The 18,671-nt window shown below is 40.9% G+C and overlaps 1 protein-coding gene across 5 annotated transcripts in view; it reads right to left on the reverse strand.

Annotated features, from left to right (window-relative positions):
• Window positions 1-18,671, reverse strand: part of LOC149234358 (Pentatricopeptide repeat (PPR) superfamily protein) — a 104,247-nt gene that overhangs the window by 36,746 nt on the left and 48,830 nt on the right. For 4 of the 5 annotated variants that reach the window (XR_016246084.1, XM_089371803.1, XM_089371802.1 and 1 more), the window contains exons 5-6: window positions 7,232-7,316; window positions 2,768-3,187 (exon numbers count right to left, since the gene is read on the reverse strand). Coding sequence is in view for 4 of the 5 variants with exons in the window: in XM_089371803.1 (XP_089227929.1) it covers window positions 2,768-3,187; window positions 7,232-7,316 (505 nt within the window). In the remaining variant the exon portion in view is untranslated. The remainder of the gene's footprint in view (window positions 1-2,767; window positions 3,188-7,231; window positions 7,317-18,671) is intronic. The other variant, XM_089371804.1, reaches the window with a different exon arrangement.

The raw sequence follows: 18,671 nt of genomic DNA on the forward strand, positions 1-18,671 counted from the left end.
TATATTGTAATTTGGTTCTAGGCCGACAACTCGACCCTGGGTTGATCAGGCCCCCAATGACTCTATGTTTTAAAATAATTGCCACTGCGCCAACGTTGTAGAGTTGAAAGGGTTGATGCACAAACATTATGACACTGCCCAGTTTGGGACTGTAGACCAACGAGGTTGCAAAACTTTAAGGCTGAATTGGAGAAGTTTGGAGCATCCTTTTTCAGAGTGGTTTTTTTCTAGCCTCCTATAGACTCCAAGCAGAGAGTGTTGGTGCAGATTAGATGCCCAAATTGTTGTAAAACAAGACTTTTTGAAGCTAATAAAATTTGGCCACTCCACATTGGTAGCGGGCCCAGAGACGTATTCCATCAGGGATGAATTTCGTGATTAAATATCTGTTTGCACTCTTGCCTTCTGTTTTTTATTGCTGTTATGAAGCTTTAATTCTTTGTGGATTGCATGGTTAAGCTAAATTTGCACAAGTTATGCCTCTTAAGGAAATCAATTAAAAACGATCCTAGATCACCCTCTCCAAGGTCTGCTAGATTTTGAGGCAACAATTCCTCAAATGGCCATCTCCCTATTGGAGTTCCTAAGGCACTCATTCGAGAGGAGGGATTTTTGGAAAAAGCAATTTGCTTCTCTAAAAAGGTCCTCCTGCTCTCTCCTGCTCGACAAGTTATATGGACAAAATTTGTAATTTTGTCCACATCTTGCAGCCAATGGATGCAGAAATTTTGTATCTAAAAGCTTTCTTCTATTTTGTAGATATCATCTAGCTTGGCTGCTAACTCATTTTCCAGGCTAATGAGTTTCTTAGACAACTCCCTTGATTCCAACTCTTCTAGATTTTTCACTCCATGTTCCAAACTTGTGTTTAGCTTAAAGATGTTCCCGAAACATATGTGTTTCACTCTTTTAACAGATTTTACACCTGCTGCAATCTCTCATGACAAACATGCATTCAAGTACCTTTCAATTAGAGAGGTTATTACACCATTCTTGGATTTGAGGTTCAAAATATTTGTAAGACATCCACATCAATTCAAAGCTGAAGGGGTATTCTGTGGTTTGTTTCCTTTGAATAGGTTCAAAGTACTTTAAACACACTTTCAGGATATTCTTCGCATCAAAAATATTTTCCCCATTCTTCTTTTGTTTCAGATATAGACCACTTCAACGACCATCAGTTTATTAAATTATTTGGAATGAAAAATTCTCAGAGAATAGAGTTTGATTTCTGTGTTCTTCCAGCTTTCTTCTCATGGGATCCCATGGGATCCCATGATCAGATTTACATTCCCTCCAATGATCCAAAGTAACTTTTGATGGCTTTCTCTCTTTTTGGAGAGCATCCCCCAGCACTTTGGCTACAGATTTGCAAAAGTTGTTAATTACAAATTTGAAATGTAGAATGAGAGGTTACAAGCTTTTGATAAGATGAAAGCAGTTATCCAAAACCTACCTATTGCCACCTCTTTTATTTCAATTGAAGAAGGATTGAATAATTGACCCACCTAGCTATGCCTTAAGCTTCACCCACTGAGCTTTTGTGGATCCCTCTACATTTCTGCAGTGTCCAGACACCATAGTTTGATAAGTTTGTTTCCATCAAGCTTAGCTTCTAGGATAAAGACCGTGTCTGCCTTTTACAAATTTATTCTCTTTTTCGAACTTTCTTTCTTGGGTTCTGGGTCATTTCTCCGGATATTCTAGGATAAGAACTTCATTGAGCACTAAGTGAGAAAAAGTCCCCCAAGCAGGAGCTTAGGAGGTATCCTTATGTGGAAGGCATCAGCTAGGATTAGAGGTTGGCAGACCCAGCTTTTTGGCTTTCCTTTAAGAAATCCTTAAATTGCTTTTGAGTTTCACTTGCAAGTTGCAACAAGTTGGCAGACATGGAGGACCATTTGTTTGAATGCCATGTGCATGCAATCATTGGATAAGCAAATCCTAAATGCAATGCTTCAATACACATTATGAATGTATGATCCAACTGATAATCACAAGCACTCCGTTGCATATCCTGAATCTCTAAGATACAATCCAAACGTGTCTGCATAAGGCAGGGAATGGATTTGCATGATTAACGGGCATAAAATCAGAATCTGCACACATACACAGAGAAAACGTTCTTCCTTCCCATTGTTTAGAGGGCTTTCAATATGGTGGTTCTCTTGATTCTGGCAGACTTAAATCATAATCTACAAGATAATGCCTCGAAAGTTAAAATGAAATTTAGTCTACAAAGTTAAAAAGAAAGTTAGTCTACAGTTGGGATTGAACTAATGATTCCCAAACATGCAAATAAAAATGATGCATCTCATATCTTCACTTGATTAAACTGCCACAAAGGTCAAGAATAGAAGCTAGCGAGAGACCATATTTAAACAAATGGACCATACTCTAATAAAGACTTATATTTCATGCAGCCAACCTACAAGCAGGTAAACCAAACGAGAGACTTTAACTCAAGATAGTAGAAAATCAACCTACAAGCATGTAAACCAAAAGAGAAGCTATAACTCAGTATAGTAGAAAACTAACCTACAAGCAGGTAAACCAAAAGAAAAGCTTCATCTCAAGATAGTAGAAAAGAACTAGTATATGTCCACATTACCTGAAATGCTATGTAGCTCTCAACCAGAAAAATTATAGAAATGTTTTGTGAATTCTAGGAATATATATATGAACTGAATGAAGAAAAATTCAGCAAAATTATCACCAGAAAGGCATAAGTTGAAAAAATGTAAAAGAAGAAAAAAAAGATGAATACCTGATTTAATTGTGGCAAAACTAAAGTATTCATGGCAGTGCCTAAAACAATGGCTGAAGCTGCAACAGACAAAATAAGTTTGGGTAGCGTAGGGTCAATAAATGCAGTGGCAGCATCTCCACTTGCAAGTAAAGCTACTGCTGGAACAATAAGTGACGTGCCAAATGAAGCTGAACTGCCATATTTAGGAGGAGCTTGTAACAGGTGGAATTCCAGTCCAGTTACATGATTTGTTATGCACATTGGCTCTCTGGGTCTGCGTCCAGGAGTCCTTGTACTAAATCTGAAAGGACCAATGGCTCTTCCAACATTTGATGGTGCTGCTAAAGCAATTGTTACTCTTTCTCCTTCTTGTGCTGGAAGATCAGCGGACTGTGTTGCAAATCTGTGTGTAAAAGCGAGCCCATTTGGTGCTCGAATCTGCACAGTTATAAAAAAACAAAAATCAATAGAACGTCAAGACAGGGCGTGATGTAGAGATAAGGAAATTTTAACTGGTTATTATGAAATGTAAAATTTATCAAAATTTATTTTTTTCAGCACTGAATTTCCTGCATACAATACTGACTTCATTGTTCGAATCTAAACAAACTGTAGACTTTAAGGTCCCTACTCTGTCAGAGAAGGGTATTTTGAATTTTCCATTCGCTCAACTTTCTGAAGCTCCTTTTGCATAAGGCAGGCATGTATAAGCATTGAAAAATAGAAAGAGACTATATCGTGGTAAAACTAGAAAGAATCTCATTCACCCCGGTCCGGGTTTACTTTGTTGAAAATAGTTGCTAGAGAAGGTCCTTATTGACTTGTACCTTAGTCAAGGAAGACCACAAGATGTCTTTCTTTTGTCAAGAACGAGTTCATGGAGATGAACGATTTAGCAGATTCATGCATGGAGTTGGAGAGTCAGTTAACTGGGTCTCCAAAGTGGCAGTTCGAATTTGGATAAGACGAGTTGAGAGCTTCAGTTTAGATTGAGGCAAGGACAAGTTATAAACTCCAAGTCATGATTGGAGAGAATTCAGTTCAAACTCAGTTAACCAAGTCAATCACAACTGCAGTTCCAAATTTGTAATTGTCTAATTATAATTTTCCCAATTATAGCATGATCGAATAGCATAAAGGGAGGATGAAGACACAGAATTATTCATTGTTGCCTTGCACAAGTTTGTGTGTGAGCAGAGTTCCATGTTGTGAGTGCACATTAGAGAAGGTGGCGTGCAGTATTGTAGAGAGCTTCCTTGCTGCAGTTTTGTGCTAGGAAATAGGAGTCTAGTCCTAAGTAATAGGGAGCCTCCTGTGCTAGGAAATAAGCAGCCTGTGCACAAAGAAATCGGACCTAACTCAGTGCAAGGAAGGAGGTGAGCAGAGGCTGATAGTTTGCAGGGTGTGTCCAGCTAGTATAGGGAGGACAAGTGTGTTCTCTGGGTCACTGTTTTCCTTGTAAGAAATCAGATTGCTTAGTCTCTATCAATAAAGAATACTAAACCAAAGAAGAGGGTTTTCCCAGTTGGGTTCACTAGAAAATTATTGTCTCTTGTGTAATAGTGTATTTATCTGTGCTTGATTCTGCTGCTTCTATTGTTGAGAAATTCTGTGTCCTGGTGAAAATAAAAGTAGCTTCAGATTGTTCATTCAAGCAGCAAACAGAATTTCAAGGAAATTCAACATACTTATTCTCAATCTGATATGCCTCCAGACAACACTTTCTATCAGCAAACTAGTTATACTTATAACCTCGTACTGCTTATTTTCCAGTAGAATATTCACACAATTCAAACAAAGCTGAGAGATATTTTGTGAAAGGGAAGGAAATCCAAACAAACTCTATGAATGAATATCAACTGCAATGCATAAGGAGTACACCATTTAATGCCGGAGCATAACTGGCTGAGAAAGCTATCCTGCATGTATTTGAATTCATATATGGGTGTTAAATACTTGAAAATACTTGGAGTGCAAATTCCAAGATCTGGGCATGCCTACTTTGCCCTAGGCATGTATTTTAAATCTATTGACATACCTTTCCTAAATTGTGGAAATAATGGAAATCCCTTTTAAAGCACTGTAAAATTAGACATAGAGTCATGGCACAAGATGAAAGGGTGTTTTGGAACTCATATCATCTTTCAGAACTTGACTTGGCCTTTGCATGCATCTTAATGATGATGGCATGTATTTCCTGGAAATGTCAACAACAGTGTTGGAGGACAGATTTGCAGACAAACTGTGTGCATTTGGAACTGAATCAAGAAAATACAACTTATAAAACATGGTTTCTGTTCCCAATATAGCAAATTACCGACCAACATGGATCATTTCCTTATCACATGAACAAGGAAGACCTAGTGTGCATCACTGCATTGTTGTAAGGTCTCACAAACTTTTTGGACATTTCATAAAAAGAGAACTATTTTGAGTATTTTTGCACAGTGGCAACTTTTAAGGCTCAAATAGAAAATCTGAAGTGTAAAAGGGTGAGAAATGATAAAATACACAAATTTCCAATTTGAATTACTCAATTTGGTCAAGAAATGAACCTTGGGCATGGATTTTAAGGAAGAAAGGGAATTTTGGTAAATTTCAGTAAAAAAAGCATAAGTTGCTGACTTGGCAGAATCAATATAAGCAATGAAGTTGAATTTGCAAATTCCAAGACGTGGGTTTTGTCTGCAATGCAATAATCTATGAACATCAAATCTCACTTTTTCAAAAGGACACCTGTACAACTTTTGATATGCATGTTTCTAAGCCTTCACACACAGATTTGTACCATATTTCTAACATCGTACTTAGAAATTTTGGGAAATTAATGCAAATTCAACATTTTTAGTGAATTTTTGTAAACCTTGGGAATATGAAGAGTTATATTTTGAATTTTAAAAGTTAGGATAGTTGCAAGGCCAAAAGCCAATGAACCGAAGCATAAATATGAAGATTTTGAATGAACAACATGTTGGAAATTGGTAGCTTCAGTCAGTATTTTCATTGGCAAAACAAAGAGGAAATTATGAATATTTTATGTTGTTCAAGTCAGCCCCACCATGTGAATGAGTTTGAACCCAAGGTCAAAAACCCACTCCCTAGCACATGTATATATTGACATTCGATTGACCTCATGTGCCATCCATCCATCTCACTCATTCAATCTGAAACAAGAAGAAGAAGATCACACATGTGAAGGAAAGAAGAAGAACAGTTGACTTCTACATTGACCAGCCAGTTGGTATCTATTTGACCAGCGTTGACTGTTTGTTTCTCTCTGTTTGACCAAGCCCTTGACTGTTTTTGGAGGCCAATATTCTTCATGGTTCGTTGACTGTCTTTGACAGATATTTTGACTCTGTTCTGGGCTCATTGACCGAGAGTTGACCCGTGGTCAACTTCTGTGATTTGACCAAGATTTGACTGTGGAATTACAGACTGAATTTCAGCCTCCTGTAACCAGCTACCTCAGGCCAAAATTCAGCCCCTGTTACAAACTTTGACTTGGACCAGCGTCAACTATTTCTCTCTCATTTGACTGGTTTGACTTGACATTTATTGAGGTCTTAGATTGGTAATATTTTACTGGAATATTCTGATGTACATTATGATGAATTGAACTCTCTCTCATAAGGAAAGATTGGTGGGTTTTCCCCTTGTGGGTTTTGCCCTAGTCATTGACCTAATTTCTGGTGTATCTTGTCTTACTGTTTTACTGTGATCTCTATTGCTCTACTAAAGAAGTTAATGGTTGAAATTTTTCATGCATAACTGCTTAATGATTGGAATGCACTAAAGAAGTCTAATAGTATCATTGGAAGTAATTCAATTTGAAAAATTGTACTAGTCTTGATTGCACTAGAAATCAAAACAGACGGCCTTTGGCTCTCTATTTTGATTTGGTGTTTTTGTAGTGTTTCTTGCTGTGAGATCCAGAGGTCTGTGCATCTGTTCCCTAATTGTAATGAGGCCCAAGTGCATTGGCCATTGACTCAAATAAAGTTTGTAGAGACTGTTGTTGAATGCTTTTGCTGTAATTTTTTGTGACAATAAACTATGTGAATTGCTTGTTTAAATTAATGCATTTAAAGTTGTCAGGGTTTTCTGTGACCGTTTTAATTGTGTGCATGTGATTTGCAGGCTAAAGGCACTGCTTCACCATCTGTAAATTCTCCAAACTACAGTAACTTCCAATTTAAATTCAAAGTCCAAATACTACCCAAAATATCAAGAAAAATCTTCAGGCATCTACAAGGATCCATGTAGTCATATTCCCTTTGAATATCCCAGAGGAATCTAAAACACACTACTGTACTGTATAACTCAACTTGAACGTTTGAGCTGTGGGTTCACTTTTCATGGTCTTTTCATTTCAGCATGCATATCTAGTTTCTCTTCCAGAAATTTATTTTCCCCTAATGTAAATGGCTGTAAACAATGACCAAAAAAAATGGCTACCATAGTCAAAAGCATAAGGCATACCACGATTGAATGAATAGCAGCAGGAATAATTTGCTTCTTTATTTGTAGGATTCTCAAGCCACTTTCCATTACCGAAATGTTAGTGCTGCGTTCGCCAGTGAGCAGATCCTTAGAAACAAACAGAAATGGGGCATAATCAACAATGTAAGTCAAACTTATATGTAGAATCTAGAAACATAAAGTTTTTTTAAGAGCAACCACCCCTCCGAGTAAAAATAACTCTTGGCTTTGTTGTTTCTATTTTCTGTAAAAGACTCATCGAAATTGTTATTTCTGATAGTGTATTTAGAAATGTCTGAAACATTGATGGAGGAAAAATCTTTACGAGAAGAAAGATTATTAAGGCTAAGATAGGTGGGTTCGTGAAGGTTCCAGGACCTAAGCATCAAATGTTTCAATTAGAAAGTTGATATACCCTATCCAGATCATATCCTCTTATAAGCTTCAAAACAATTTAACATCAGGTCACCATTAAAGTCACCTTAATTGACAATTTGTTCCAATAAGCATTGGTCAAGCGGCAGTGTAACTAATCCTGATGAAACCCAAAGTGAACCAATCCATTATCAATGATTCTTCACCATCTGTTGGCCCCAGTTCAAGGAGTACGCACTTGGTCGTCTGTTATCCTATGATTAAGAAAATGGTCACAGTTTTGGAGCATGAAGTAAAGGTATGAAGAAAGCATATTGTAATTGAAAAATTCTTCAAACCTTCAGTGAAGGATCTCTCTTTGGATAATCAAGCACATTCATGAGAAGAAGCTGCAGAAATTCCAAGTATATGCCAAAATAGTGGTGAATTACAGGACAGGAACAAATGAAATTATATTGATTTGATGAACAAAAAATTGTCAATGGGACTGTCAAATGCTCCATGCACTGTATCCAAAGCGAGTGCAACATATTCAAGCCAGCAAAGAAAAACAGGAAAAGTATAAGAGCTAATTTTAATCTTAGCCGTTAAATAGGGACTTAATCTCGACCGTTGATTCATCAACAGGAAAAGTATAAGAGAAGGCTTGAGGGTCAGTTGGAGATACATTGAGGGAGACCAGTCAGTTCGATTTCTGGAGCTGGGTTTGCTGAGAAATTCGAACTAGAGGTCTGGAATGCAGTAAGAGGTAGCGAGTATGGAATAGAGAGGCAGGAACAGTACCAGAAGATCAGCGTAGAGATCAGAGAGGCAAACGCTTGTTTTTCTTTGCTCAGTTTTACGCTGAGCATATTTCTGGTTGGACGCAGAGGGTTTGCTGCAAGTTGCAGAAGCCGAATCTGCATCAGCTGGAAGAGAAAAGCACACACAATAGAGGGAAAATTTTCCTCAAGGAACTTCGAGTCTCGGAAGTTCGAATTTGCAGTGGTAGATTAGCCGAGCACAGGGAAAAAGGAAGTTTTCGACTTGATCAAAGATGGCCACAGCTGGGCTCAGAGATCAGGATAGGTTGGAGGGTTCATCCAACTATGTCATCTGGAAGGCCAAGATGTCCTTCTTGTTGGATAAATATTGCTTAAAGCTCTACATGGACAACATTGTGACAGTTCCCCAAAATCCAAATCAACTAAAGGAATATCGGAAGGAAATGGCAAAGGCGAAGCGGTTGATCCTGGATGAAGTTCGGGACAATATAGTCCCACACATAGCTGGCAAGGACACTGCCAAAGAGATGTGGGATGCTCTCGCCACGCTATATCAAGGCACTTCCGAGCAGCGGAAGATGTTCTTGGAGGAGAAGTTGAGATGTATCAAGATACAGAAAGGGGAGGCATAGATCCCTTCCTCACCAGGATTCAGGAGGTCTGGAACCATCTTGCAGTTGTTGGGGCAACGCCTCAACCAACAGAGCTAGTGAGGTTGGCACTGAATAGTGTCTCTGAGGAGTGGCAAGTATTTGTCCAAAGCATATTGGGCAGAGACAAGCTACCAGAATGGGAAAAGATGTGGTCAGACTTGTAGTAGGAGGAGTCGAGGCGAGCTCTGTTAAAGTCTAAAGAGCTCTATCAATGGCAGCAGTAGTAGCAGATCGAAGGTGGTGAAGGAGGAGGAAAATGTGGCACTCGCATCAGAGGGTCCCAACCAGGGGCAAGGGGACCAGAGAAAGAAGAAGAAGGACCTATCAATGGTCAAGTGCTTCAGGTGTGGTGAGCTTGGTCACTACAGAACGCAGTGTCCTCTCAGGAAGAAGGACAAGTCGGAGAAGCGGGACCAGCAGGCAGCATCTACAAAGATCGACAGGTTGTCCTTTAGATTGGAGGAAGACTTCTTGATGTTTGCAGACATACCTCAAGGGGTGAGGTGGGGTGACTTGGAGTTGCCCCAGAGAGCTACAAAGATTGGGCAGGATCCTTGAGGAGTGCACCTCATGGATCATTATCTGGCTACAGGGGCCCACAGTATTTAGTAGTAGGATGGATCAGTGGCAATTCATGTAGTCAATACCAGAGTGACAGTTGCATACTAGTAGCAGTCAGGTGCTGGGGAGCGCAGTGCAGAGTGGCACAGTGCAGAGTCAACAACAGTGCATATTCCTTGGTGGACAGTGCAGTCGCTAGTAGTAGTCAGGACTCAAGAGACGATGCATCATACTGAACACAGTTGATTCAGTATTTTCGATGTTTTTTAGTTGCAGCAACAACATATGAGAGGGAGTTGCAGTGTAGAGGCAGTGTGAGCGGCAGCACAGATGCAGCATCAGAGTTGTGCAGTTGTTGGTGGGCAGCAACAACTAGACATCAATAGCTCAGTAACGTGACAGGAGATGATATAGAGACAGAGTGTTATGGCAGGGTGTGCAGCACTAGAATACATTACTCGCTAAGAAAGTGTTAGTTTTTGTAGCATCGAATGCGTTCTAGCCACGAAATTTGGTGGAAAGGCTAGAAAGCATGAGATCTCCAAGACCCAGAAATCGTTTCTGGAAATTCCACCTAGAAGTGACTTAATTAGGTTATTAACCAATTTTTTAATGTTTCCTAAGTCTAAACTTAGGAAAATTGGTTAATTAATCGGTATTAATTAAGTCACGCTGAGAATCATCTAGAAACTCATACGGATCAATTCCAAGATGATCCTAGCCATCGATTGTTGCTCCAACAGTGGATTATAAGAGGAAGTCGATGGGCACTTGGAGAATACACTTGAGAACACCAAAAATTCGATCTCCTTGGCAGATCGATTTCTAGAGTAACAGCGGTCAGTTGTAGGAGAGCCAAATATCGAAGCAATGAGTGAGAGGCAGCTATAGTGATCCGGAAGAATTTTTCCAGATTCAGAGAGGCAACAACAAGAAGGTCGAGTTATTCCCAGTGAGGCAACGCAGAGGATTGCGAGTCAGCTTCAGAGGGCAATTCGATTTAGCTAAGGAAAAATTCGTTCTCAATTCCAGAGGTTAGGCAGAGGTTCCAGAGTGTCAAAGAGACGATTTCCTCAGCAGAGCAAGGCAGAACGACTTCATCAAAGACTTGTTGGAGGCTTGACGTCATAGGTTCTACGCAGAGCAACGCAGAGGCTGACGCAGAGGGTCCAGAAGGCCGAGTTTTCTGAAGGAAGGTTGTGCCGGGATTGCCTATGGAGGAAGGGTAATACCCTTCAATAATTTTGCCTAGATTTTCTTGCTGTGGATTTACAGTTTCAAGCATCCAGATTGTACTCAGATTTTCACTACTGCATAATAATAGAAACCCTCACAGTTGCACCGGTTTTCCCAAGTTGGGTTTTTCCAAGGACATGTGTCCAAAAATAATGGTCTTGAATTTTGTGTGTGTGCTAGTATTTTTCTCAGTTCCAACGCTATTTATTTTCCACAGTTTTATTTCTGAAGGTTGAAGTGTGTTTATTTCGATGTTGTCGTAGCAATAAACTGAATAATTAATTTATCAGTTAGTAGAAATAATACAGTTGCTGCAAGAGGATTCCAGTTGTCGAAATTTTCACATTACATACCCTTGTACAAGACAAAATCCAATGGAAACATTCCAATCTCCCTAACCCTGAAATCTTGGAAAACTATCTGTTGGATTTTGAGTGAGATCTAAAATTCTACTTTCTCCATATGAAATCTAATGAGGTCAAAACCACTCTCAAACATCCTGAGTCATTTCATGGTAATGTTAAAAATTTAGGTAAAAGGATGAAAATGAAAGATAAGGAGAATGTCACTTTTACTTGTACTTTTACTTTAAGAATTTAACATTACTATGAATTACATAAAATTGGTAGGGTCTGTTACCCACCACCTGTGGGTAGTATCCATAGGGGAAAATTTTCTACTAGATGGTCCTCAGCCGACAGCAAGCAGCCCCTTGCAATCACCAGATAACTCAATGTGCCACTATCTCTGCCACTTGAGCTATCCATATGCTCCCTCGCCCATCTATGTTAATCGTATGTTTGAAGGTGGGCCTTCCAACCCTTAAGGTATGGCTTTTCATTGTGTAGTTGGGTATTTGGTTTACCTATCATGGACACTCGTGGACATGAATTAGTGGGGGGGATTCGATAGTGATCTGGAGGAAGATTTTTCAAATCTGAAGAGTACATTGCAGAGAGGCAAAGGTAGCCACAGAGAGGTTGTGCAAGGCCTACATAGAAGCCTCTAAGAGGCAGTTTGATTTGTAGATTCGGGAAGTCATTTCAGAGTTCCGGAGGCAGGAAAATTTCGTAGAGGCCGGGAGAAACATTTCTAGAGTCAGTAGCAAGCTAAAGAGGCAACTCAGTGGGAGATCTAGGCAACACGAATATGTGCCTACGCAGAGGGTGACGCAAGGCAATTCGTGGAGGAGTTTCAGAGGCCAGTCTTCAGTGTCGGATTGCTTCTGGGGTGATGCTGAAGGACAGATTGCACCCAGAGGAACCTTCCATGAAAGTAAGAAGCCAAACAAGTATCAGGGATACCTGACCATCATGAGCACGATCATCCAAAATGAGCCTTCGTCATTCACAGATGTTGTCAAGCATCAAGTATGTAAGGATGCTATGACTGAGGAATATCAGTCCATCATGAAAAACGACGTTTGGGAAGTGGTCCCCAGACCCAGGAAAAAGCAGTTGTCACTTCAAAATGGCTTTACAAGATAAAGCATGCAATTGATGGAAGTGCGGAAAAGTATAAGGCTTGTTTTGTCGCATGTGGCTTCTCCTAGAAAAAAGGTATAGACTATGACGAGATATTTGCACCTGTTGCCCGATATACCACCATCCGCTCGATCATAACCCTTGTTGCTTCACAAGGATGGAACCTACATCAGATGGATGTCAAGACTGCGTTCTTACATGGTTCGACCAAGGAGGAGGTCTATGTGGAGCAACCTAAAGAATTTGAGATTTATGATCGAGAATCTCATGTGTGCAGGTTGAAGAAGGCCCTCTATGGGCTAAAGCAAGCACCCCGACCGTGGTATGAGAGGATCGATAGCTACTTGATGAAGCTAGGATTCACTAGGAGTGAAGCCAACCCTAACCTTTACTTTAAGGTTGTAGATGACAAGCCTCTCATACTGGTGCTATATGTTGACGACCTCTTTCTAACAGGTGCAGACCCTCTCATTCACAAATGTAAGAGGGAGTTAGCTTCTGAATTCGAGATGAAAGACCTAGGACTTATGCACTATTTCCTAGGACTGGAAGTCTGGCAGAAACCAGGGGAGATCTTCCTATCTCAAGGAAAATACGTGGTGAAAATATTGGAGAGATTCGACATGGTGGACTGCAAACTCATAACTACCCCGATGTAGCTTGACTTCAAGAAGTTAAGCGGTAGTGCTGTTGGACCTGTTTTACGAAATGCTACCGAGTATCGTCAACTTGTCGGAGCATCGATGTTCTTGGTGAACTCCCGTCCGGATATATGCTTTGCAGTCAACACATAGTTGAGCCTCACCACTCACATTGGATTGGTGCCAAGAATCTGTTGAGATATCTTTGTGGCACGATCACTCGTGGGTTGAGATACACTGCCGGAGATGTGAGACTACTTGGATATACCGATGCTGACTAGGCAAGCAGTGTGGTGGACCGAAAGAGCACTTCAGGGTGTTGTTTCTCTTTGGGATCTGCCTCGATATCCTGGATGAGCAAGAAGCAGAAGTCGGTGGCTTTGAGCACTGCCGAGGCAGAGTACATTGCTGCTAGTATGACCTCCTATGAGGCAGTCTGGTTGCGAAAGCTCTTCAGTGAGTTATTTGGATTTACATTGGATACCACCGTGATCCTGTGTGACAACCAGAGCGGGATTCGTTTATCAGAGAATCCCATATTTCATGATCACTCCAAGCATATCGATATCAGGTACCACTATATTCGAGATATGGTGCAGCGAGGAGCAATAAGGCTCCAACATATCGGTACAGATGAACAGCTCGCCGACATTTTGACAAAACCCTTGGGAAAGGTCAAATTCTTGACTTTTCGAGAACGACTTGGTGTCATTCAAAGACCCTCTCATGAGGGTCGAGTATGATGTATTGAGCTCTGGGAGCTCCAGGGGGGCGCGGGGTACTTCTTGGAGCGACCCACAGGACGACTCACCATCCCCTGGTGGTGCACTATGTACAGGGTAAAAGGTTCAACCTTCCCCTGTGACACCCCGTGGCGACTGTTGAACAGGATGATTAGTTCTCCTGTGGGCCAGGACGATTTGTTCTCCGTGGCGACTATGGAACAAGATGATTAGTTCTCATGTGGGCCAGGATGATTAGTTCTCCATAGCATCCATTGGACAGGATGATTCGTTCTCCTGTGGACAAGATGATTAGTTCTCCTGTCGAGGCATCCTACCCATGCAGTTTGGGACTCACGGGAAGTACCTCTCATCTGATCAATGAGCAGGGAAATGAGGTTAGGGACCATAGTAGTACTATCGATGGACGCATTGTTGTATCTACTGTACTCGCTATGCTAGGATGACCTCCATTGATATGGGATCAATGATACTGATCTGGGATCAGTAAAAGTGGTACACACTCTAAGACTAACTTCGAGTCAATGGAGGATGGTATGATACATCCTCGATCATTTCTTCCTCTTCATAGTTCGAGCAGGGCAAGGGTCAAGCTGTGCAGGGCAGTGCATTTGATGGATGGATAGTAGCGACGGTCAAACGGATTGCAGAGGAGTGTTAAAATTGGCAACTAGGGCCAAACTCCATGTGGGTCACCTTATTTGTGGCTGCTGATATTTTTCCTAGATTCCTCTCATCGAGAGGTGTAGGATTGATCTAAAGATCATCCGATTCCGACAAGTATTTATGGAGATATGAATTTATTTCTAATTACTTGACAAATTGTCAAGGTCGGCCAGCAGCGAAGTGTGTGGCACACATGCCCAACGTTTCATATAAATAGAAGAGAGGTTGACTCATTTGTAACTCATTCAATCACTCATCTTCTTTCTCTCCTACGCATCAAAGGAGCCTCTCTCTCTCTCACACGTGTGGCTGGAAAAGAAGACGCAGTAGGGCAAGGCAGATGCAGGAAGAAGGACGCAAGGGTTGCAGGTCATCTCTTTGACCAGCGTTGACCATCTAGGAGTGCGGATTTGCGGTGGCTGCCTCTCCTAGGCAGGCCGCAGATTTTAGCACGAAAACCGAGGCGATCTAACCTTTGGTTTGATTGGTGTTGACTGTCCTAGTTTGGGGCAGCAAGTTGACTTCAGTCAACTGCAGTTTGACTGTGTTTTCAACGTTGTTCAAGGGTTGTTTCTTCAAGTTGTTCGAAGGTTAGCTGACCAGAAATTGACCAAACATATTGGAGGTAATTTCCACTTGTTTGACCAAGTTTGACTTTGTTGATCTAGGGTTTGCAGCTGCTGATATAAAATTACAAAATTCTGATTTTGTACTATTTCTCTTTGCTGAACTATTGAAGATAAAAGAAGATTTGATCAAAGGGTTTCCCTGCATTGGAGTTTTTCCCTGGGTAGCCGCCACATCTTGTGTCTCTTGTCTTGGCTTGTTTTCTGTCGATCATTTAATGTTCTATCTGCACTTTATTTTATGTATATGTGATTGCTAATCTGTGGGTAATAAGAAGAAAAATAAGTAAACTGCTCTAAGCATAGAGCATACCATAATTTAACAATAATGTATATTAAAATCAAGTAGGTGAAGTAGATTCAAATTTGCTGCAATAAAGGTTCCTTGGAGTAGGAATTGTCACATGGTATCAGAGCATTGATTTTGAAACAGGAAGAGCAAATCCAGCGCTGAGCAGAGAGGCCAATAGCTGCATTTGACAGCAATTCGAATCCCCTTGAAGGGATTGCTCAGTCCTTGTCGGGAAGCAGAGATTCCGAGGAAATCTCTCTCTGAGAGAGTCGACAGAGAGGTACGATTTCCAACTTGTGAGTTTGCAGAGGCAGAGAGAGTGACGCAGAGCCTCATTGCAGTGCTTGAAAGACGCAGTTTCTGCCGGGGCAGAAATTCATAGAAAAAGAACGAAGACACATAGAAGGGAATTTTCTCATCGGAGAACTTTTTGCCAAAAAGTTCAAATTTCTAACTTGCTGGGCAGCTGTGTTAATCTAGGTTGTCATTGATGTCAATATGGTATTGGTTAGGATGACAAATATTCTTGCGATACCAAATGATGTCATAACTCTTGAAATTGTCAAGACACAAATGAAGTGTCAATCATGTATCTTGATGATCATAATGAAAGACTACCATATCACTGTACTTGATGAAGGTCTACAAGACTTGCATTGGATGACTGGACTATGATGACATGTCTATGATAAAAGACTACATGATGACTTATGTGGACCACACTTGATAATTTGATGACAAACCTCCAATGATGTAAAGTTTGATGTCCTTACCTCCGGTGATTCTAATAATGAAGACTACATAATGATGGTGACCCTATGTTGAAGAATATAAGGAGATGAAGAAGGCAATCAAGGACATGATGATGGTGACTCTATGTTGAAGAAGGCAAGTACATGATTATGAAGACAATCAATGAAGAAATCAAACCATGAAGAAGCCCAACACTCAAAGGCATTCTGCCCTACCTCCATTTCTGCGCATTAAAAAATATTTTTTGCTACCTTAGAGGCAAAATTCCTTTATGACACCTACACCATCTTGAAGAGCATAATTTTTCCTTTCCAACAAGCTATTACTTGGCCTGAAACTCCAAGCGGTTTGGGAGAAATGGATTTTTGAAGTTAAGAAATGTATTAATGACAGTAAGCTGACCTGTGCTAACCTACCCAAGTTGACCTACCTTTAGGGACATGTCTTTTCATTTTGCTGTGCGAAATCCTCTATTTATTAGGGATTCGAGCTCATTCTTTAGCCATCATTTTTTCAGTCTGATGATCATAATTCGGTGGGAAACAGTAAGGAGGACAGCAGAGGACAGCGAGGAGTATTCTTGAAGATAAGGACAGCGAATATTTCTGTTTGGGCTAATTTCTTGTGACTGGGTTAAATCTGTCATCACTACAGCTTAGAATACTTACTCCTTGGACCTGTGTTATCTCAGAACAGTAATTCGAATGGCAGCCCAGTGAGAGGCTCGGACCTGTAGTCACAGAATAATTGGAGAAGCTCTTAAAAGCTCAGACTACATTGTACAGCGACCTATAACAGCTCAGACAAGCAACCTGTGGTTAACCTGTGACAAGGACAGTCACCATACAGCTCAGTTGAAAAAGAGACTACACCTCAGCTTTGGTTGAAAGCGTGGACCAGTAAAACAACAAGACCTCCGACCTGTGTAATACTAGTCACCTGTGATCACAATCAAAGACTCGGTGAACTGTGGAAGGGCTACAATAACTTGGCTCCAGCAAGCTTAAAGATTTGGACAGTGAAGCAATTGGTGGCTTGGACAGTGAAGCATTTGAAGGCTTAATCAGTGATGAAATGAAGACATGAAGTATTAAACAGTGAAGTGAAAAAGATATTGGACAGTGAAGCATTAAGTGACCTGGAACATATTTTCACAGTGAAGTGTTGGAGCCTTGAACAGTCAAACACTAGGACTGTTGGGAAGCAGAATTTGGGTCTTGATTGAAGTAAACCTATTGTGCAACAAGACCTCATCTAGGAACAATCACTATATCAATTTGGAACTATACATTGTGCATCTCTTGATTGGGCTTTGGGTTTGAACATATTTAAAGTACTCGTGAAAGTAGCCTTGAAGAACATCTGGTGCATTTAGAGACTAATTGTATTAGTCCATTGGAGCAGTTATTGTAGACATCTTGGAGCACCTATTGAAGAGCTTGTGGAGAAATATCTTGAAGCATTGTGAAGACTCCCTTGGAGAGTTCTTGAAGAAGCCCTTGAAGAGGCTTAGAGCAGGTGCAGAACTTGGGCTGCCTATTGAAGACACCTTGAAGCTCTTGGAGATATCATTGGAGATCATGATGCGTTGAACCATCATGAGGTGACTTGGAGAATTTGATTAGGTATCATGAAGAACAATGATGACACCTTCTAAGTTAAGGTAGTCATTGATGATGTAGCGTGAAGACTACAGTGAAGCTGAAGATTGACAGGGCTCGGTGAAGAAGACCTTGGGAGCTGTGAAGTACAACCAAACATACCTTGACAAAGTGAAGCTATAGGGTTGGAGCCCTTGGGGTTGGTGCCTTGGAAAGTCCAAGTTGGTGCTTGGCAAATATAAGATTGGTGTCCTTGGAGTTGGTGCTCCTAAACTCAAGGTTGGTGCCTTGGATAAGATAGGGTTGGAGCCCTAGAGGATCAGAGTCCTCAAGAAACCAGATCGGAGTCTGTACCAGAGAAGGGTTGGTGCCCTAGGGGTTGGAGCCTCTAAATGCAAGGTCGGTGCCTTGAGAAGATAGGGTCGGTGCCCTAGAGGTCGGAGCCTCACAAAAGTCCAAGTTGGTGCTTGGCAACAGGTTGGAGCCTGGGAGATTGAAGATCGGTGTCTTCATCTAGGGTTGGAGCCCTATATATAGCCCTATATACATTGTACTTGATTTATTGTGAAAAAGAAATTAATAAAAGCATTTATTCTTATTGTTCATTTTGTGTTCTAAATATAAATGATCTAACTGGTAAAAGTAACAATTGAAAAGAAATATTGATTCATCCCCCTCTCAGTATTTCCAACAAGCTGAGCAGTGCTGCGCAGTGACTACAGGAGTCAGTTCGACAGTTGGGTGAGATGGCATCGCATGGGCTCAGAGATCAGAACAGGTTGGAAGGAGTTTCCAACTATGTCATATGGAAGACCATAATCTTAGCTGTTCTGGAAGAATACGATCTCGAAGCCTACGTCAAGAGTGTTGTGGTTGTTCCTGCTGACAATGATCAGAAGAAGAAGTACAAGGCCGAGCAGGGGAAGGCGAAGAGGTTCATACTCGATGGAGTTCGAGATCATGTGGTCTCACACTTGCAAGGCAAGGATACAGCCCGAGAGATGTGGGAAGCTTTGTCTTCATTGTATGAAGGCTCTTCCGAACA

The sequence above is a fragment of the Pinus tabuliformis genome, chromosome 8, assembly GCF_031772625.1.
Source record: "Pinus tabuliformis cultivar Carrire ecotype Pingquan chromosome 8, CPIR1, whole genome shotgun sequence".
Taxonomy (NCBI): Eukaryota; Viridiplantae; Streptophyta; class Pinopsida; order Pinales; family Pinaceae; genus Pinus; species Pinus tabuliformis.